The sequence below is a fragment of the Taudactylus pleione genome, unplaced genomic scaffold (assembly GCF_031769625.1).
Source record: "Taudactylus pleione unplaced genomic scaffold, aTauple2 ptg000226l, whole genome shotgun sequence".
Lineage (NCBI taxonomy): Eukaryota > Metazoa > Chordata > Amphibia > Anura > Myobatrachidae > Taudactylus > Taudactylus pleione.
Genome location: NW_028284628.1, coordinates 2256790 through 2279983, shown reverse-complemented (window position 1 = coordinate 2279983; position 23194 = coordinate 2256790). Strand labels below are relative to the sequence as shown.

The window sequence follows — 23194 nt, the reverse complement described above, 5'->3', positions numbered from 1 at the left end:
TCATAGATATCGTTAACGTTCATGAGGGAACGCACAGCGTTGGTCATTCACTGAATAAAAATGACTAATATGAACGATATATCGTTGAACGATATTGTTCATATCGTAATGATATATCGTACAGTGTGTATGCACCTTAATACCACAACCGCCTGGGAAAGGCAGTTTGAGGGAAGCTCCTGTCCCAAATTACTACAGTAAGTTAGGAGGACATTAAAATTAGCTTTAAAATACGTATACACAATGGGGACAACAGTAGCGGTGCAGTTTGTTCCTGTGCATTAAAAAAGACGTAGGATATTTTTATGGTTCCCGGTGATTGTGTCACCTATGGTAAATTCAGCTCTTTAAGACATAAGCACGCCCACTATGTCTTGGCGAGCAATGTATGTAGACACCCACCAGCCTGTCTTAAGACGTCCACTTGCGGATATCATCTCCAGGAAGTGTATACAACCATCAATTCATCGGGGTCCATTGGAACTGACCGCAACGCTTGCGGTAGACTATACCCTACCGCAAGCACTGCCAGCACTTCAGTGTATAAATCAACCAGGTGACAGTACTATGACACTGCCTGGTAATTATGCACGCCTCTGAAACAGTGTTAAGATGTTCAGTCACGCCTGCGTTCGCAACTCATTCCACTGGGCTGTCTTTGCAGGGTGTGCGTGCGCTTCCTGATCGCTCGATCTAGTCTGCGCAAGCGCACTGCGAAGTATATGCATACGCATATTTGCTAACATCGCCAGCAACGAGCGATCGCTTGCTAGCGAGCAGGTCTGAATCAGGTCCTATCTCCCTTTAACAGAACTTCACACCTACAATTTTCTTCTATTTTACCAGGGTATTGATTTATAACAAAATACATGCATATTGCAGTTGTGCAAATCGTTAAAATATTGATAGACTACTGTTTTGTGCATGTGGTTTACCAAAGAAAAGAGGCATCTCAAGCTCAGACGGACAGATATTGTAAAGTGCTGAAGATACAGGTCTCATTAGTCAGATGGATGATTTTTTGTAAGCGTTCCATGGTAGAACTCACTCACCGAAGATAACAAAATCACGTCACACAAAAAACTTCAACATTTAATGTAATTTACACCATTTCGCTTGGAGGGCACAGGGAAGATTATGACACTGCTGAAAGTATCTCTTCAACATTTTGTCAGTACCCCGTTCACGAGTTTTGTATCATGGGTTTCTGGTGAATATGGGCTCATCCTGAGCCTTCCTGATAAGTGGACCACAAGAGTTGCCTAAGCAGCAAACAAGTAACTACAGTACAACGGCCTTTGCAGCAAAAAGAGGGCACTGGATACAGAGATAGTTTTGTGCATAAATTTTGCTTCGTGTGGTGGTGCAGCCCAACATATGTCCTTATATGGGAAGGTGTTTATACACGGAAGAGAGGTGCAAGTGGGCATGTACACTTTTGGTGCCTTATTGTTTAGATATGATGGGTGAGACCAGATGAACATTACTGAGCAATACATGCCAAGAACCTTCTGTAAAGATCCTAATATCCGTGGCTCGAAGTAGCATAAAATCATCCTGCTATTTCTACTAAAATAATATCCATCTGTTAAAGTTTTGGGCACATTACCATAAAAAATTAGTCACATTGAAGTGAAACTGGCGTTCTGCTAGCTACAGGTTTTCACAGCCTCAGTAAAATCCGGCCAGAGCTTTAGCAGCTCATCGGGTGTAAAGCGGTGGACTGTGATGAGCTTCGTAAACTGGCACCTGCTGTACTCCATCTTTTCACCTATAAACCAGTTTCCTTCTGGCTTGTAAATTTGAATCCCTATTCTTTCCAAGCACATTCCCACAAAAACATCTTCAAAAGGGAATAGGCTTATGCCCTTCGCTTGTGCGTAAATCTTTTCTGCCAGGTCTCCAGAGAAGAGGTAACCAGTGCCAGAGCAGTAGGGTGGGTAGGCATTTTTGGAGTAAATCTCAAATGGCACATACCACTTGTTGTCTTTATTTCTGTATGGTGGAGCTCCGTTCACCATTAGTCCTGTAAAAAAATTCACCTTGGGTGGACTCTTTGGCTGCAAGATTTTCTCTACAAGAAACCAAGGGTTGAAGAACATGTCCGTGTCAATCTTCATAACGTAACTGACACCTGGACATAAGCGGCCGATCCACTCCATACCCATCAAAGTCTTGAGTGTAAGATTATTGTAGGAGTCCATAAAGTCTTGCTGGATGATATCATGGAACATGGAGCTCTCCTGTATCACATTCTCTTGAGTTCCATTTTCATTGTTAGTTGGCCTCCCCAGGAGAAAAAGCCGTGTGATATGGACATCCTCCATCAAGGTCTCATTGGCCCAAGTCTTCCTCAAGACATTTCTGGCCTGGATTTCTTCAGGTCTTGAAGGAATGAGCAGTAGCAAAAATGGCGGACCACTTGTACATTTTTCTTTCTCTTCTATGAGATAGGGAAACATGGCTGTAGCCTGCTTCTTGGGAACCTGAGTGGTACTGGGGGATGGAACCATAATTTCGGGTATCTTAATCTTACTGTGATACATGTAAGAAACCAGCATAACAAAGACAATAAAGATGATAGTTTTTGATATCTTTTTCCAGTGAATGCAACATAGATGAGCAGCAGATGGATTTTTCTCTGAGGGTGTTCCTGCAAAGAATAAGACTTGTTACTGGTTGCCCAACAACCCATTCTTAAGCATATGTGGTTCAATGGGGGACCATATTTTTGGGGAGACAATGTGGTATGCATATATAGCTCTGGTCTCTGAGTAATTCTGTTTAAACAAGGTCAGATAACCATGTAGACAATCAGGGGTTGCTGCAGAGTGTAACCAGACAGACAATCAGGGGCAGCTGCCGAGTTTAACTTGCACCACTTTGCGTGGCGTAAAATACACAAAGACTCTACTCAAATCCAGAAATCTAACTATACGCATATGTAGGATGCATGAATCAGACATGTGGGGCCGCTTGTAACTAAAGAGGCAGTACTGGTAAAGGGCGTCCAATATAGTACAGTCGGTAAACAATTCAGACTGACCTAGCTTGTATAGGTGTATACACATCTCTATCATTTGTGAGTGCAGAAGTGCTGAGGAAAATACACACCGATAACAGTTGCAGAGACTACCAAGTGGCCCCTGATTGGCTGTTTGCAAATTCCTCTCCTTTGCGTGTACCTATGTACGGGTTCTGGAGAGCTGTACCTACAGTTATATTATAATGGGTTTAGGTTATACTGAAATCTAGTGTTGAGCAAAGACAAATGTTTATGTATGCGACGTAAGCTGGATGCAAACTGTCCGCATATGCTACTCTCGCCATGCGCAAGCCTAAGGATATTTTTTTTAATTACGGAATGATGTCCAATACATGTCCAACTCTACTCCATGCCCTCCGTATCCGCTAAACATTCACCCACCACCATGGTACACCCGCCAACAGGACAACATTTGGGGGTCTATTTACTAAGCAGTGTTAGGAGACAGAGTGAAAAGTGGTAAGTTAGTGATAAGGTGCCAGCCAATCCGCTCCCAACTGTCATTTTTCAAACACAGCCTGTGTGTAACTTATCACTTTTCACTTCTCCTAACACTGCTTAGTAAATAGCTTGGGTCATGAACAGATGTCTAACATCCAAGATCCGCTCAGTTGCCCATCATGGTCTTTGATTTGTTCAGCCCCCCCCCCCCCCCCCCCCCAGGACTCTGCAGCGCAGGACAGATGGGACAGAGCATACATAGAAGGAGGGACAAACATGTATCTTTTTTAGAAAAAGTAAATGCTAAAAAAGAAAACAAAGGGTAGTGAGGGCCCGGCTCATGATAGAGCTATTCAATTCAGTTGAAGAGGGACAGCTGAGAAAAAAAGCTAGTGTGGCTGGTGTATGTACCAGTGTGAGTGGCAAAGATAGTTAGGGCTTTCATACAACATTTTGCTCTGAATGCTGGAAGAGAGTATGATGAGGTGTGGTAGGGAATACCATATGTGGGTAGTGGCACAGGAGAGAATTGAAGGGTCAGCTCAGAGGAGATTTCAGGTGGTGTGAGGGATTGTTGAGAGATTTCATATGTACTGTAAGTGGGAAAGGTGGGTATTAAGGATGATGTAGTACACAGGTTCTCAAACTCCGTCCTCAGGACCCCAAACAGTGCATGTTTTCCATGTCTCCTCACAGAATCACATGTGAAATAATAACCTTTAAAATAGGTCAGTATGGTCCTGAGGACCGAGTTTGAGAACCACTGATGTAGTAGATGGGGAGCAGTATAAGGACCTGCAAATAGATGGGTGATGGTGGAAATACAAGATAGGAAGATCTTACAGTATTTGAGGAGGGAGATGAGAGTGTGGACAAGAGTTTGCTTGCATTTTTGGGAGAGACAGAATCTAAGGAATAGAGGCTGGAGTCAAAAATGAAACCAAAGCAGATGATGTAGGACAGCTTATGGCGCCGGTGGAGAGGGAGATGCGGTACTGTGGGAGGAGAGGGAGATGCGGTACTGTGGGAGGAGAGGGAGATGCGGTACTGTGGGAGGAGAGGGAGATGCGGTACTGTGGGAGGAGAGGGAGATGCGGTACTGTGGGTGGAGAGGGAGATGCGGTACTGTGGGAGGAGAGGGAGATGCGGTACTGTGGGAGGAGAGGGAGATGCGGTACTGTGGGTGGAGAGGGAGATGCGGTACTGTGGGAGGAGAGGGAGATGCGGTACTGTGGGTGGAGAGGGAGATGCGGTACTGTGGGAGGAGAGGGAGATGCGGTACTGTGGGAGGAGAGGGAGATGCGGTACTGTGGGAGGAGAGGGAGATGCGGTACTGTGGGAGGAGAGGGAGATGCGGTACTGTGGGAGGAGGACATGATCGGCTGTTTTGGACATGTTTAGCCATATTCCAGAATTGGAAGTGGGCAAATAAAATGGAACGAGCGTGAAAACTAGCCAGAGTGTGAGAATTTAGACAGACTGTGGGGGTCTTGGGGAGGGACCCCATGGCTTGGCTTGCTGAAGGGAATGTAAAGACATGTTTGAAGGAGACTCCAGCTCTCCTTGAACTTACCCATTATTCTCCGATACAGCTGCTACCAGAATAGCGAAGCTCTGGAGCTGGTCCCTTACCAACCACTGAAGAAAGGCTGAGTGGCCATCTTGGTTCATATAGAAGCACTGGAAAATAAAAATATTTTTAGTTTCAATTTAAGGATCACTTAACAAATGAAAAATTGTAAGAGTGTACAAGGCTTTGTAAAGAAGAGTAGTACCAGACAGAGACACGTTGCTGATCCTTTGGTTCATGCATGCCATCTGTTCTGTCAGTGAGACACCAACTGTTGCTTTGGAATAGAAGACTGAAATTCACACCTTGTGTTGTGTGACCAGCGTGCTAGTTGTCTGGGTACGGTGGTAACAGGGATGTTCTAGCAAGTGGCTCAATATCTTCTGTCCAATAGCTTAAACTATGTGCTATTCCTCCAAGAGTGCCCTATGTACATACTTGCCTACTTTTGAAAAAGTATTTCAAAAGCTGCATACACACACAACGATTTAGTTAATGAACGATTTTAGTAAACGATTTTTTCCCTTGAAAAAATTAACTAAAATCGTTTACTAAAGTTGTTCATTTACTAAATGTAATGAACGATTTTTATGAACTACAAACGATTTTTGCATATTAACATTGAAAACCGTTGAGTTGACAAGTCTGACTGAGCTACAAACTACAAACGTGAACACGCATGAACAATAATCGTTCATCGTTTCACTCAGAAAGTGAACGATTTTCTCAAACGATTATCGTTAAACGATATCGTTTAACGATAATCGCTCAAAAAATCGTTGTGTGTGTATGTACCTATAGAGATTGTGAAAGCAGCACCTATGAGCACGTGGTAAAGTGGGCGTGTACTGCTACATCTGAGGGGGAATCGGTATGTATGACCGCCGGACCTCAGCCCGGTGGATGAAATCCCGACGCCGGAAGGCCTGCAGATGAAGATCCCGACTGAGGTGAGTCACTACCCTAACTGTCCCATCTCCCCCTCCAACCCTCCCTTAAGGGAGCCTAACCCTACCCTCCCCCCTAATGTCAAACCCCGACCCCCCCCCCCCCGGTGGTGCCTGATCATAACCCCCCCTTCCCCTAACCTAACCCTCCCAGGGGGAATGCCTAACCCTAAGTCCCACCGGGAATCCCTAAGCCTAACCCTCCCCCCCCCCCCCCACCGCGGCTATGTGCCCGGCCGAGCTTACCTACGTTCGGTATGCCGGGCATTGGGATTTCGGCGTGGGGCTAGGGATAGGCGTTGGTATTTAGACGCCTATCATTAGTCCCATGCCGGGATTTCACTGTCGGGAAGCCAGCGGTCGGCATTTCCACACTCTGCTTCCTGACTACATCCCACTGAGGGACGTGCCATAAAATTGCCTTACATCCAAATGTAAATGAGCCCCAAAGCAGTTAGTAAGATCTATTTGGTGATGAAAACACACTGATACTTATCAGAAAATTTATGTAGCCATATGGATCATTGTGCCTTATAACCAATGCAGGGAAATTATACTAATGATCCCATTTGAATGTATATATCTCTGTTTTTTTTATATATAGAACAGCTTCATAATGGGGGTAAGGTGCAATCAGGGAGATTGCTGGACTCTTCAGGGAGTCAGGGAGATTGCTACTATGTCAGGGAGTCTCCCTGACAATCAGGGAAAGCTGGCAAGAATGACTATATATCACATTGTATGTGCATATAGCAAGGAATGGCAGCGTGTGTTACCCATCTATATGGCTAAAAATGAAACTTTCACATCATGACTATCAGAGACAGATGTTATTTTCTACAAGACTGATAAGACAACTTCTTATCTGCTCTCTGCATTTCGCTGTGGGAATAGGACAGCTGCCAGTAACAAACACAGTCAGGGTATATTATGCTAGCTCAGTTATTCTGAGAACACAAGACCATTAGAAAATAAGTCTCTCTACAAGCACACCCGGATACAGTGCACACACCCCTCCCCCACCCCTGAAAATAAAAAAACAGTTTGTCATTTTTATAAAAGGTTTACTCATTGTTCCTAAAATACTACATCAATAATATAATCCAGGAGATACTGATGTCACCGCACCAGCCTTCACTCTGAGCCCATATGTGAAGTAAGGGATAAGCTGCCCTGTATTGTATATAATATAGTGAGAACAGGACCAATTTATAAACAGTGGAGCATGTTTAACAAAACCTTTGTCTAAGTTTATTGCTGGTTTTGCCCATTCACTCAGCTGAACCCTGGCATGGGTGTGGTATAGAAGATCGATAGTGTCTAGATCAGTGGTCTCCAACCTGTAGCTCGCGGTCTTAATTTTGGTAGCTCACCTAGCTGCAGTACTGCTGAGTCAACTAAGAGGAAGTGACCTCTGATGTGTGCTCCCCCGTGGCATTGACGCCCCCCGGGTGGAGCCACAGGGAAGCATGTCAGGTGATTGCCGCAGCCTCTACAGCAATCACCTGACGTGCTTCCCCGTAGTTCCACCCACGGCGCATACGCTACGGCCGAGCGAGTGACTCCTGCCAGCAGCCCTGCCTATATCTTTTGCTCCTCTACTGCACGTACCTCCTTGGAGTCGATAATTAATAGTGAAATGTGCCTGTGCTTACATTTTATTTACAAACTACAACAATATCACTGCAGTAATTAAATGCATTGTTATTTTCTATGAAACATTTTTTTTTTCATTTTCATTAAAATGACCTTCAATTATTCAGTTATTATTATTAGCCATTTTTTTTTTTCTGCAATTTTAGTAGCCCTTCGGGAGGTTTCATTTTTCTGAAGTAGCTCACACCTCAATTAACGATGGAGCCTACTGGTCTAGATAGACACTCAATAGATCAACAACAGATGGTAGACATATAACAGGTCCACAGGTACAAATAGTTGACACACATATGGTCGACAATGCAGATGGTTGACAGGTACAATGGGTCAGCACACATATGGTCAACATTTTTTTGTAATTTAAGCCTAATCTTCACCCTAACCCTCCCCCTAGTGCCTAACCCTAATACTCCCCCAGTGCTTAACCGTCCCCTTCCGCAGCCTTACTCTCCCCCTGGTGCCTAACCCTTCCCCAAGTGCCTAAACGTCCCCTTCAGCAGCCTAACTCTCCCCCTGGTGCCTAACCCTAACCCTCCCCCAAGTGCCTAACCGTCCCCTTCTGCAGCCTTACTCTCCCACTGGTGCCTAACCCTAATACTCCCCCTAGTACCTAACCCTAATACTCCCCCTAGTGCCTAACCCTAATACTCCCCCAAGTGCCTAACTGTCCCCTTCCGCAGCCTAACTCTCCCCCCGGTGCCGAATCCTAAGGGCTATTTCACATATAACATTTTTGTCTGCACAGAAAAAAAACGACAGGTTTTCTTCCTGTGGATCGGACTGGTTTACACACACACACACAGTTTTGAGACGTATTATGTAAGGTTCTTGCCGTGTGTTTGTATCTCCATTCAATCTTTAACACTGAAACCGTGGACGGCAGCCATCAGTGGTTATCACGGCGACCATGCCGTGTTTGTGCAGTGTGGAAGCCCAAATGTATTTATAACTTCCACTAAAAGGTAAACAACGGTAAAAAACATCCATTTTTTTGCCAGATGGATAAAACTGTTGTGTGTGAAATAACCCTAACACTCCCCCAAGTGCCTAAACCTAACCCCTCCCCCTACTGCCTAACCCTAACACTCCCCCAAGTGCCTAACCCTAACCCCTCCCCCTACTGCCTAACCCTAACACTCCCCCAAGTGCCTAACCCTAACCCCTCCCCCTACTACCTAACCCTAACACTCCCCCAAGTGCCTAGACCTAATCCTAGCCTAACCCTCCTCCTACTGCCTAACCCTAACACTCCTCCAAGTGCTTAACCCCTCCCCCTACTGCCTAACCCTAACACTCCCCCAAGTGCCTAACCCTAACCCCTCCTCCTACTGCCTAACCCTAACACTCCCCCAAGTGCCTACACCTAATCCTAGCCTAACCCTCCCCCTACTGCCTAACCCTAACACTCCCCCAAGTGCCTAACCCCTCCCCCTACTGCCTAACCCTAACACTCCCCCAAGTGCCTAGACCTAACCCCTCCCCCTACTGCCTAACCCTAACACTCCCCCAAGTGCCTAGACCTAACCCCTCCCCCTACTGCCTAACCCTAACACTCCCCCAAGTGCCTAACCCTAACCCCTCCTCCTACTGCCTAACCCTAACACTCCCCCAAGTGCCTACACCTAATCCTAGCCTAACCCTCCCCCTACTGCCTAACCCTAACACTCCCCCAAGTGCCTAGATCTAACCCCTCCCCCTACTGCCTAACCCTAACACTCCCCCAAGTGCCTAACCCTAACCCCTCCTACTGCCTAACCCTAACACTCCCCCAAGCGCCTACACCTAATCCTAGCCTAACCCTCCCCCTACTGCCTAACCCTAACACTCCCCCAAGTGCCTAAACCTAACCCCTCCTCCTACTGCCTAACCCTAACATTCCCCCAAGTGCCTAGACCTAACCCCTCCCCCTACTGCCTAACCCTAACCCTCCCCCTAGTGCCTAAATCTCACGCTTTCCTTAGTGCCTAACAATCCCCTTCTGCAGCCTCTCACCTTAGCATGTGTTGACCATTTGTAAGCTAACCTTTTGTACCTGTCGACCATCTGGTGTTGACCTATTGAGTGTCTATCTAGATACTGTCAATCTTTAATCCAGATACCCCCTGGCATATATAACATCTAAGTCCAGCCCTTGTGGAGACAGCAGCCTATGCCATACATCATAGGGATAGTAAAGATCACGGTATTTCCATGACCATATGAAAGGCTTGGGGCGCTAGTAATCAGTACAGGGCACTTGCTCATGTCACACAGGCCATGAACCCCTGATACGCTTTCCTCCTTCACCACTTATACTGTAGGTATTTTCCCTGTTATTTAGCATAAATGGATGTTTTTGCACCATTTTAATTAAAATGAAAGGGGTGTATTCATGCAGCAGTGAAAAGAGCTTTGTCACTCGTCCCCTGTGATAACCGCTCTTTTCACGGCTTTTGTTTAATTCATATTCCTGAAGCAGCACAGTTCGCTTCCCCATAGGGTACAGCTATTCAGAGAAGAACAGAAAGCTCAGCTTTCAATACCCAAAACAAATGTTGCCATCTGTGGATGAGGCTTGTCAGGGGGGAGGGAGCAATATCTTACCACCCATCCCTCTGCATTGTACTGCGGCCAATCAGAAGCATCCACAGTGTCCCACTACAAATGCCAGTAGCCCTATTGTTATAGCAGGGTGCTCCAAACATCAGAAGCCCAGCATCAAATGGTTTCCAGGCTTCAGACATCAAACCCAGCGATGCCATGGCTACTAGTTATACCATTGAATGGATGTGATGGCTATCAATGGTTTTACTATGCTCATGTGCAGAAGCTGCACAGAAGCAGCTAGCCATCCAATGGGCATTGTTAAACTGCATCCGATGGTTGGCAATAATGGAATACCTACAATGTGATGGAAAAAATACTTCCATCGAATCGGGACCATTGATGATTGATAACCATCGGCTTCAGATGCCTAGCCCTAGCTCCGATGTCTTCCAGCCCCAGGCAACTGGTGCAATAGAGGTGATTGGGAAAGGACTTGTCCAGGAGAAAAAGTCAAACCTGCCGCTCTGCAGCCATCATGTTGGAAGTGGTATCCGCTTCAGTGGAGCCGCCCGTGGCTCTCGCCACTCCAGGCAATCCACAAAAGCGCTGTACCATGTAGATTTTCCACCTACACTGCGCATGAGGCTACAGGAAGCGCATTGCAGTTTAATGACTGCTGCCATTCGCAATTACTTTTGTTTGCTCGGACATTCGCTGGGATCGGCACATCACCGGGCCCAGCTTTACTGCTTTGGATCACTGGAGGGGCGAGTATCTGAATCTACTGAAAAAATGATTTTTTTTTCCTTTTTGGAAGGAGTTCTCCTAAGCCAACACCATCTGAAGATGGCATTGGCAGACATATTTTGTTGATTCAGCTGGCTTGAGAGGGATCTTTTCAGATCCCTCCCGTTTCTGTATGCAGCACCTCCTGTCTCACCTGCTTTCCTCATAGCAGCTGAGACTAGTTTGCCTCTAATCTTGAGGGAGCTTACCCAGAGTGTAGCACTGCAAAAGGTCATTCACAAATTAAAAGGGAGAAAAAAAATTAAATAACTAACTTTCCTTTGCCTAGGTGACCAGCGTCTAGAGACCAAGTAACGAAGCTAACTATTAGTGATGGTCATCGACAGCTCTGCCATCAGTTGCCAATAATTTTAAGCCATTGGTAGAAAACCATTGATGGTTTAGCCATCAATGGTTGAGTGCTGCACATGCGCAGACAGTTGTCATCGGAACGGACCCACCGATTATGTCTCAACATCAGGTACCACCATTGATGGTGCGGCATCAGTGCCACGCCATGGATGGCAAAGACACTTACCATTGATGGCTGCAAAGCATCGATGGTCATCCCTACTCACGGTTGCCTGCTCTTTGACATGAGCACAGGGCAGTAACTAGCTATGGGGGACCGGTGCCTTTGCAGAGTATAACCGCCCAACGGCTGTAGTTCTGGCTAGCAGGGTGCCCGGGACAACAGGGGCTACAATCACCTTTGCTTGTAGCCCACAAATGCTGGACAGCTTTATCTTTTCACTGCAATTTAGATTTCAGTTTGGAAACTGAACTCCCAAATCTAACTCTGCACATTTTACATCTACACCACCTGCTATGCAACATGGTTTTGCCAAGATGCACAGTTACTCGCTCTTTCTTACTCTATTCCCAAATCTGAATCAGGCCTTATGTCCCCAGACTAATATTTTAAATAAACCTCAAAGGCCAGAGGGGTGTGTGGGATGAAGTGTGAGGAAGAAGAAACAAGAGATGTGATGACTATTAAAACAAACAAACACACACACAATACAGCCAGGTCGGCACAGCCAACATTACCGGCATTGTGAAGCAGGGGTTGGGGCCACGATGAGGCGAATCGCGTCATCAGCCCCCCTTGGGTGATGCAGTCCATCCATCCGTGTCCCCTGCAGTGAAGCCCTTTTTTTAGGGTAGCTGATCCTGCTCCAAAATCTGAAGGTACAGGCAGAGGTGGCACTACCATCATTACAAGACATGGAAGCTGCTGCCCCAACCTGAATTGACAGTAGTTCCAAGCAAGCTGTGTACCAGTCATAGAGCTTATATATACACATCCCCTGGTGGGATATAGTTATAAGAATACAGACAGCGTAATCCTGGCAAGGGATTTAACATAGGCATCGAAATACCGACGCCTATGTTAATCCAGACGCCGGAACGCCAAACCGGTCATCCTCTCTACCGGGTAAGTATACACTTAGCCCAAGGATGGGGGAGGTTAGGTTTAGGGACCCCCGAGGGGACAGGGTTAGGCACCCCCGGGGAAGGTTAGGCTAGGGGAAGGGGGGAGGGGTTAGGGTTAGGCCCCCCCGCCGGGAGGGTTAGGCACTAGGGGGGGAGGTTATGGTTAGGCACTAGGGGGGGGAGATTAGGGTTAGGCACCCCTAAAGGTTAGGGGGGAGGGGTTATTTGGAGGAGAGGGTTAGCATACTTACCACCGGGCGTCGGGATCTTCACCTGTTGACCTGTCACTGGCTGGGATTTGAGCCGCCGGTATTTCACTCCCATTCCCAGTGGAGTAGCCAGGCTCCAATTTGATTGGGAAGGGGAGGGGGGGGGGGGGGGTTACGGATATAGCTAGGTGCCATGGTGAAGTGGTTACATAATGTCAGGAGCATGACTGTAATAGTGGATGTAGCCACGCCCTCCAGAGCCATTTAACTGCAGCACACAGTGGAGGCACCTTTCTTTACATGTGAGTTGCATCACATTTTATGTAGTGTAGCCGTGCCATTAGGAGTAAATATTTAATTGTACCCACCCAGAGGGCCTAGAAACCTACAGAAACCCCCACAGTTCAGTATCCTAAGGCTACAAGAACTGACAGCCAGGGACAAAAATAGGGAGATGAAGGTATTAAACTGTTTGCAATCTACAGCTACCAGATACTGACAGCACAACCATAGGGTGCAAGGTGGCAGAAATTGTTACTCCATGACAGAAATTACAATCACAACATGTGCAGTTATCTGACAACACAAAATGGCAATATTATACAGTCATCACATCCACACTGAGCTGGACAGAACGACAAGAGGAAACATATAAACCACAATTTACACAATCATAATTCACAGTTGCCTGCAATCTAATAACTGATATATACTGCAGTATAACCAGAACATGAGGGGTGATACCAGCACATCAGACAGTGGCCCTGATCCAGAGCCGGATTCTCTTTCGTGGCCTTTTTTTTTTTTATGGAGCCGGCCTCCTGGCCGCTCGCTAAGCGATGTCAGGGAGCTCAGCACTGACATCACTGGTGATGTCAGTGGTGCCTCCCACAAACGGCAGGCGTTCCTTCGGGAACGCCTCCGTTTGTGTAGCCACCCCCCCTGCCCGCCTCCAAAATGGGGCGACCTGTCAATCACAATCGACAGCCACCCAGTTTTGATGCGAGACCCGTAGCGATGGAGCGCCCGCCGCTGACCGGGTCTCGCGCATGCGCACGCCGGAGGCGCATGCGCAGGGGCCAAACATCGACCCGCTAGCGATCGCGGCCGGGTCTGAATCGGCCCCAGTGCACAGTAACATAACTTTACACAAGAGCACATTATGCCCAATAATAATACATAGCCAATAAGATGGCGCTTTCCATATCCGAACGTAACAGAGTAGAACCGTACCTCTCGTCTCTATCTTGATTGGATTTTTTTTAACGCAATATCAAATTTGCGGAAAAGTGTTTAACTCTGCAAGAATGAGGACCCTCACATGAGCTCCGGGCCATGCAAATGCACCACTTCCCCTAATCAGTTGCAACTGAACAAATGTTACTACAGCTGGGAGCTGCCCAACAGTACAGAATTCCGAGCACAAGACCCAGTGGCCGACATGCAGGAGTCTCAGTAACATTTCAGGTGAGCCACGAGAAAGGATGAGGTTGACCACAGAATATTCAAGCTAGTAAGAGAAGCCGATGCAAACAACTAATATTTACTGCGGTAGGGAAAAAGAGGAAGGTAGAAATACACATTTTACGAGATAAGAAGTCAGAATGTGAAGCAAATGTGAGAAATGTAGATGTAACGTTTAGATCCGGCCTAGGCTGTAATATTCCCTTAAGATCAATTAATAATCACAAGGGATATAAAGGTTTTCTTGTTGTTGTAAGAACCACTTCGTACTTAGTTAAATTTCATCTTGACTACACAGTATGTGCAGAACATACACCTACGCCACTACAATAAGCAAGAGGGAGGATTTAATAGGGCTCAGTCATCGTCAAGGACAGTCCCCTATTGGATTCACACTCACCTGTTATCGCAGGGAATAACTTTCAACCCTACTCTGAGGTCTCCAGTCTCAGGTGCTGGTCTGATAGCAGAACTTTGGCAAGCCCTGATTTTCCTCTTGCAAAAAAAAAAGAAAAAAGGACTTGCGGCAATAAATGGTCCTGTAGCAAGAGAGTAGACACAAGCATAGTGGCACAATAGGGAATATTCAGGGCCGGATTACCCACAAGGTAGTACAGGTGGCTACTGCCTTAGGCCCAGCAGGTCCTTGGGTATCCACCTACCAATGGGCACCAGCAAGCTTAGAAATAACAATTTTCTTTAAAATCCATAAACTAGGTATCGCTTGGTTCAGACGCGAGCTGGGGTAAGATTGGGCACTGCAGTATCTGGGTGCATTATGGGTTAACGCAGGTCCAGCAGCTGCTGATACAATTACAGGTGACTCTGCTCTAGGGGTTAGAAGAGCACGTGCTGAATTCTGATTGGAGGATCTTCTTTGACCCCTGGAGATCAGCATCTCATGAATTATTTAAGAGGCTGTCTGCTGGAGATAGTCACCTCTCTCTCCTACAGAGTTATAAATACCTTATACTGCAATGGTAACGTCACATAAAACCTGACTTTTGGTTGTTTTTATCTTGCTTATTATTGTATTAAAAACTTGGTCTGTATTAGGTTTTTGTTGCCCTTTTTTTCTGTCTATTTCTATTTTGTTTGACCATGCAAAATAAGCATGCCCCCTAATCCCCCAGGTCACATAGCATATTACCCTCTGTACACATTGTAGTTATGCTCTTGCCCTCGGCACTAAAACAGGCCGCGGTCACGATAAAAAAAAAGTTATTCACTATTAATTGATCCTGTGTGAAATAGTAACTGCCCACTTTTTCAGCGAGGAGCACGGCTCACTGCCACCCTTTGCCAACCCTACCCTCAAACCTATGTCACATGAGGTATGTGGGTAGAAAGTAAAGAACTGCCCAGATGCTCTCGGTGGCTCTACAGACTGCAGGGTGCATTGTTGCAACGTACTTTGGAGTAGCACTATTGCCTGCAGTGCGCCGTTCAAGGCACCCTGCTAGCCCGATTCAGGCCCTTAGTTACTCATTTAACCAATGAACCAAATTGAATTGATAGTTTGGTTCAATTAGACTAGACACTATCAAGCTTGATTACAGTTAGCCCTGTTGAATGTAAATGTAACTTAAATAGAACCTTTCCAGCAATGTGGAGCTAGATAAAAGGTCTCAGCAAGCATCACAGTATGCTGCGATCAAAAGACATTCCAGAAGAGAAAGGGTTACAAAGCCATTTCTAAGGCTCTGGGATTCCAGCGAACCATAGTGAGAGCAGTCATCTCCAAATGGAGAAAACTTGGAACGGTGGTTAATCTTCCTAAGAGTGGCCACCTACTAAAATTCTTCCAATAGTGCATTGACGACTCATCCAGGAAGTCACAAAAGAACAGAGATGTACATCTAAGGAACTGTAGGCCTCACTCGCCACAGGTAATATCAACGTTCATGATTCCACCATAAGAGACTGGGCAAAAATGGTAGCCATGGGAAAACCACTCTTACCCAGAGAAACATTAAAGGCTCGTCTCACATTTGCCAAAAAAACACATTGATAACCCCCAAGCCTTCTAGGCTAATGTTCTGCGGACTGACGAGTCAAAAATTTAACTGTTTGGAAGACATGGGTCCCGTTACATCTTGCATAAAGCTAACACACCATTCCACAATAAGAACATTATACCACCAGTCACACGTGGTGACGGTAGTGTGATGGTGTGGGCATGCTTTACTGCTTCAGAACCTTGAGACCATTCATGTGTGGGGTTGCTTCTCAGCCAAGGGAGTGGGCTCACTCACAATTTTGCCTAAGAACATCCTCCAAGAGCAACTTCTCCCAACCATCCAAGAACAGTTTGGTGACGAACAATGCCTTTTCCAGCATGATGGAGCACCTTGCTGTAAGGCAAAAGTGATAACTAGGTGGCTCAGGGAACAAAACATTGACATTTTGGGTCCATGGCCAGGAAACTCCCCAGAGCTTAATCCCAGAGAACTTGTGGTCAATCCTCAAGAGGCGGGTGGACAAACAAAAGCCCACAAATTCTGACAAACTCCAAGCATTGATTAGGTAAGAATGAGCAGCCATCAGTCAGTATGTGGCCCAGAAGTTGATTGACAGCATGCCAGAGCGAATTGCAGAGGTCTTGAAAAAGAAGGATGAACACTGCAAATATTGACTCTCTGCATAAACTCAATGTAATTGTCAATAAAAGCCTTTGACACTTATTAAATGCTTGTAATGTTACTTCAGTAACCATAGTAACATCTGACAAAAAGGTCTGAAGCAGCAAACTTTGTGAATACCAATACTTGTGTCATTCTCAAAACTTTTGGCCATGGCTGTATAGAGCAGGGTAGCTGGAAATAGTTATTTCTAGATGAAACACTATGGAGTCTATGTACTAAGCCTGGGAGAAAGAAAGTGGAAGTAGATAAAGTACCAACCAATCAGCTCCTGTCAGTTTTCAAATACAGCCTGTAAAGTGATAGTTAGGAGCTGATTGGTTGTTACTTTAACTCCGTTCTCTTTCTCTCTCTCTCCAAGGCTTAGTACATAGAGCACTATGAATTTGATATGTAGCCTTCACGCTAGGCTGTTCTAGCGGGGCACTGCGCCCTGCCTGATTTCAAAAGGGCAGAATGCACCCTGCCAGTTTTGGCGGTGCCCCACTAAAACAACCTGCGGGTGCTGTCCTCACCCATGGACCACAGTGTCCCGTGGGTACGGAAATCTGCGGTGTAGCAATCACCGCTGGTGAATAGATGGCGGGCGCATGCACCCACCATCTATTCACAGAGAAGGGAGAGCTTGGGGGTCAGCCCGGCATGTCTGCAAGTGCCTTGCAGGCCCCCAAAAGTGATGAAAAGGGGGGCGTGTCTTTAAAATGCGCCCTTTTCTCATGGTCATGCCCCCTATTCGGGCACACACGCACCCTCGTAGCGCGCCGGAGTGCCCTTCCTCTAGGTCCGGAGCCGGACCTAGAGTGAACACGAATATGTTTCCATTCATTTAGTAGTTTTCAGGAAAGCTGTTCATCCCTATTTTAGGGTTAATAAGCTTCATTATATAGGAGCATATGTTAATATGAATTGAGTTATGCATCCTGTCTGGTTTTTGGACTTATGTAGAAAGATTTGAATAGCCAACCACTACGGGGAGTTGTGCCCTGAAGAATGTTCCTTACGTGCCACATAAGCCGTTCCTTATATAAATTATTACAAATCTAAAACTTGACTGACACCTCTGGTCTGATGATTCTAGTAATGAGGGGTGTAACTGTATGGCTGTACTGAGTGTGAGCGCCTCTCATGTACTCTGCTGTTGCACCTGCCGTCCCAGATAGCTCCGCTGCATGTACCCTGCTTGCTGACTCCCTTTGGTCAGTCACATAATTTCATCGATGCTGGGGACACCTGTCACTCCCCTATCCGGCAGTTCCTCCTGTGTTTGACACAGTGGCTGCCCCGCCTCCGCAGCGCTGTCACCTGCACTTCCTCCCAGGTAATCCTTAACAGTTCTTATCTGTGAACACAGGGCCTGATTCAGACCCGCTCGCGATCGCTGAGTGCTCGCAAGCAGGTCGATGCTGGCCAAGTGCGCATGCGCACGAGGGAGCCAGCTCCGTCGTGCGCATGCGCGAGACCCGCATAGCGACGGGCAAGCCGTCGCTATGGGTCTCGCTACAAAGGGGGCGTGCTGTCGATGTTGAGTGACTACACGCCTCCTTTGGTGGGCGTGCCGGGGGCGTGGCTGCCCAGACGGAGGCGTTCCCAAAAACACTCCAGTGCTTGCGGCAGACGAGACCCTACCACAAGGGTCTTGTCGCTAGCCCGATGGTCACGATGGTCTTGACCATCGCGACCATCTATTTGGCCGCTCGCTATAGCTGTGGGTGGTCACCCACAGCTATGCAAGCGGCCAGGAGGCCACCCTAAAAAAAAAAAAAAAAGAGAGGGAGGGCACTGATCCAGAGTGAGCGCTCTGAAAGAGTGTCCGGCTCTGAATCAGGCCCACTGTCCCTAGCTGGTTTCTCAGTGTCCGCTTACACTGGGCCTGTGTTAGCATGGATCGCTATTGCGATCGCAGCTGCAACTATGCACGGAGGTCTGCTGCAAAAAATCTGCTAATGACTGCTATCGCACAGCCAGCATAAAGACATCCACTACCGCTATATCGCATCAGTAATACCTTGCAGTCAGGGCCAGACTGGCCATCTGGCAAATATCAAAAGGGCCGATGGCCTCAGTGTCGGCTCAAGGGCAGAAGTCACCATCCAGACGTCGGAGGTGTCCCCACTCTTCACCCCCCCCTGCCGAAGTTCATCGTATTAGCTCAGGGGAAGGGAATGGGTGGTGGCAGTGATGGGCCGGTGTGCTCTGCTGGGAAGAGACGGGACGGCAAGTCTTGTTGCACGCAAAGAGTACTCAAGCTGCGTATGACATCTCAGTGGCTAATTTATGCACACCCATGCAATGGCGTCCAAACGGACAGACACCTGGATTTCTCCAACCACTCCCCTGTCACCACCCCCAAATGCTCACAGCCTGTCACTCATTCTGCGATGGCAAGCATTTTGCTTGAGTCATCGCAAAGCGATCACAATGCTAACTCACGCACGCGCACTGTGCTGCATACGCAGTACGCATCATCGATCGATCTGTGTACGCTGTTGCAGTAGCGATCCATGATGAATCAGGCCCAGTCTGCAGCACTGTCCCTAGCGGGTTTTCTGGACCACACCACCAATTATATATAAGTAAACATACTGTATATACTGTATAAGTATACATATCTAATACTTATTTGTGGTATAATATTATAACAAATATTTCATCACAATGCCAAATTCACGATCCCTGTTCTATGATTAATTACTCTTTACTCTAAATGTTTTATGTGCTGTTTTGTGAATAAATCACTTTTATTCCAGCTTCTGGGTCTGCATGTCTTATCAATAAGGTTTACTGATCAAGTATCATACTACAACCCGCAGCCTGGTTATAAGCACCTATTCATCTCTCACATATTGACACTAGTGCTCCTAGAGAAGCTGTTGTTTTAACATATCTTTTATTGGTTAATTACAGAGGATTTGTTCTCCAGTTTTATGGCAAAAATTCACAGTAACCGAATCTACAATGAAGCACTGTTGCATTGGTTATACCATAGAGCATGGTGGGGAACCTTTTTTCTGCTGAGGGCCATTTTGATATATAAAACATTATTCGCGGGCCCAGTGCAGGCCACGCCCCCTCTGTGTGATATCACACGGGGACGGGGCCACAATAGCCGATGACTACAGCAATGCCCGAAGCATCCTGAGTATTCCACAGGGAGCTGGAAAGACAGCGGTGTGACCATCTGAAGCGTCCTAAGGACGCTCCAGGTGGCACTGCTGCATAGGTTCTGGCTGCAGGGTGCCATTCTAGGCACCCTGCTAGCCAGATGAGGCTAGCAGAAAAAAGCTCAGAAGGCCATACCAAATCACTCCGGGGGCCTTATATGGCCCTCGAGCCTGAGGTTCCCCATCCCTGCCATAGAGGAATAACAGTTGTCTTATTGTAATTATTTATATTAACCTTACCTTTATCTCTGAACATATGCTATGTCCTCAATTTTCTTTTCACATATATCTCTTTGGGAACAGCATTTGATATCTATCAATACATAAAGAAAAGTGCTTTTATTTCATTATTTTCACACCCTGGTGGCCGCCCTAGGAAGCACCATAAGATAACCAAGGGTTGCATAGAACAGGGCATAATAAAGTTAAAGGAGGGGTTATTTAGGATTGACAGTTGTTAAAGTTACAGGGATAGGTTGTTGTTCTTAAGGGGGAGTGGTTACTGGGAGTATGGGTAATGTCTGTAAGGATATCCGGTCTCTGATTCTGATCTCCCACCCTCTCTTCCCTATTGTGTCTTGTGTTGGCTTAATTTCATGGCAGGGATAGACTGGCAATCTGTGAAGCCTCCATATTGCTGCAGTATGAGTGGTGCACTCCCCTTCAATGCACTGGTTAGGCTGATTTCACCCTACTGGGGGCAGCAGCACCTCTCAACCGAGTGGGCCGAAATGGTGCATTGGCATGGGTGTTGGATACTGCCTCACTTGCTTAGAAAGGGAGAGTGGCCCTTGCAAGTATTTTATATCTCACTAACCATTAAATTGGGATAGTTGGCCCTGGTTTTGGACATCATTTTGCCTAAGTCAAGTGGGCGCCGGTGGTTTGCCATTCTTTCATCTGCCACCATACTCATTATTGTAAATAAATAAAGCGGACCTATTATATGAACGGCATTAACTTGGTCTGTGCCTTTATTTTAGCAAATATGGTTTAAAAGTTACAGGAAAGTAGGCGGTCCGATGGGCGTGATGATTTGATCACGCCATCTTGGCCCTGCCCCCGCTATACGATGCTGTGATTACCGGCATTGTGAAGCGAAGGGCGGGGTCACAATGACAGACATTCAATGCAAATCATGGGCTATCTGGCCCGCCAATTTTTGCCAGGTAAGTGGGCGGCTTGCGGGTGGATGCCAGCTGGATCGGGAGACTTGCCTACTCTTCCGGATGTCCAGGAGCACAACCTGAATTTCGGGAGCCCCCTGGCCATTCCGGGAGAGTAGGTAACTATGAGTATAAGGGATTGTTGGGAGTTGATTCGTAGTTGCAGCAGTTTTGCTAAAATGTCTGCTGTGTGTGTGGATCAGTCAGAGCACCACACTAGAAAGCAGCTACCAGCAAGAAGAGACAGGCGTCTTACGATGGGGTGGGAAAATGTGTGCCTAAAAAGCTCAGTTCTGTCTTCTACTAGTTATACTATGTACGTATATTTATTAAGTTTAACCTTTTCCTGACCAAGGCTTAAGCACGCCCACCATGTCTTAGCAAGCGGCCAGCGTACGCCCAATCACACAGTCAGAGCCGCCCACCAGCACACGTCATCTCCAGGAAGTGTTTTAAAACATTGGTACATCGAGGACAATTGGAAGCGATCGCAGCGCTTGTGGTTGCCTTACCCTACCGCAAGCACTGCGAGGACTTCAGTGTAAAACACAGGCATGTGACGTGTACTATGACGCTGCGTGTTAATTATGCACGCCTCTAAAATGGCGTTGAAATACTCAAACACACCTGCGTTCGCACCTCGACATACCCGTTATTAGTGTCCTGCCCCGGTTACCACCCACAAACAGCCTCTCCTGTCACTCATTTCACTGGGCTGTCTTTGCTGGGCGAGCGAGCGGCCTGCGATCGCACAGGGTAGTTCGCGCACACGCAGAACGAAGCGTGCGCATGCGCGTACGCAAACCGTAGGGCCGCTTGCGAGCACACAGCGCTAGCGAGAGACTCTGAATGAGGTCCCTAGTGTGAACACTAGGTCCATATCAGGACGGCAGTGCGCCCCGTGTTGCACTGCCACCCCTTCCCTCCCCTTCTTCCTCACCAGTCCCAGAGCCACAGCAATATTGTAAACACCAGAAGCTGGGTGGAGGGCGGAGCTCTCAATCTCCCCTGGAGCCATCCAGGTTGCAGAGGCTGATAGATGCCACCCAGTGCAGCCGCACTGCTTGAACGGCCCCCTACTGTATTACATAAACTACCCAGTATATTAGGAGACCAAGGTCTACATGTGTGTCCAGGGCTGGTGCTAGGTTCCTCTGATGCACCTCCAGACTTGCTCCAATGCCCTGCTGAGCAAGGCACTTACATTGTCGAATGGTGCCCACTGATGGGGGGGGGGGGACGACCAAAACATTCAGCTCAGATGGGCTGGCCCTACTGCCTCATCTATTGGCTTAGTGAGGTCACTAAGTGATGGGGATGCCGGCGCTCGGGATCCCTGCAGTCAGAATCCCAACGCCAGCATCCCGTCATGGTTAGAATACTTGTCGGTCAGTATTCTAACCCTACCCTAACCCAAACCTCTTTCCCTAGTGCCTAAACCTAACCTACCCCTCCTCACATCCTAAACCTAACCCTGCTCCCTTAGTCCCTAACCCGAACCCTCCTCCCAACCCTGCTACTTACCTTCGAGATTCCGTAGGTCGGGTTGCCAGGGCTGGGATTCTGACAAGTGACAGGATTCCAGCGCTGGCATTCTGTGCCTGAACCCCGCGGTCGGGATATCGACCGCATCCCATGTGTTGTACATACACTGCACTTTGTGTGAGTCCGACTATATTGTAGTTTAAGTGCTAATAATGTCCTCTTCATGGGCTGGCCAAACTCACTCTAAACTCAAGCACTTGGAAACCCCCCTTGAGAAATCCTGCATTTGCCCCTGGAACCTTCACCCTATTCAGTGGGTCCTGTCTCAAGAGGTCTTTTGGGACATAGCAAAATGCTCAGTAGAAGATTCAATACCTCTGGACCCATCTTCTCTTATCCCTTAAAAATCTATAGATGCTCTGAAAATGTACCTAATATTTCAGCAACAGCAAAGTTTGCGATAGCAGAGGGTATAAAGCCTCCTTCCTGCTCATGATACTACCTACACTGGACAAGTGGTATTGCATAACGCAAATCCACATATAGACTGGGCCTCCTGGAATCAGTACAGGAGGGCACAATCACCCCTCCCATACCTACAGTATAAACTATTTATCTCCTGGACTCACCGCTTGTTAGGGATTGTGTAAAGGGGTCA

The 23194-nt window shown here is 47.1% G+C and overlaps 1 protein-coding gene across 6 annotated transcripts in view; it reads right to left on the bottom strand.

Moving 5' to 3' along the window:
- Positions 1-921: 921 nt before the first annotated feature.
- LOC148517169 (beta-1,3-galactosyltransferase 2-like) overlaps positions 922-23194 on the bottom strand; it is an 84780-nt gene continuing 62507 nt past the window's right edge. For 3 of the 6 annotated variants that reach the window (XM_088479132.1, XM_088479133.1, XM_088479131.1), the window contains exons 2-4: positions 20126-20198; positions 5061-5167; positions 922-2653 (exon numbers count right to left, since the gene is read on the bottom strand). In XM_088479132.1, coding sequence (XP_088335258.1) covers positions 1650-2653; positions 5061-5064 — 1008 coding nt within the window. In that variant the 5' untranslated portion in view covers positions 5065-5167; positions 20126-20198 and the 3' untranslated portion in view covers positions 922-1649. Of the gene's footprint in view, positions 2654-5060; positions 5168-14482; positions 14502-20125; positions 20199-23194 lie in introns of those variants that run through there. The other 3 variants (XM_088479135.1, XM_088479134.1, XM_088479136.1) reach the window with 2 other exon arrangements.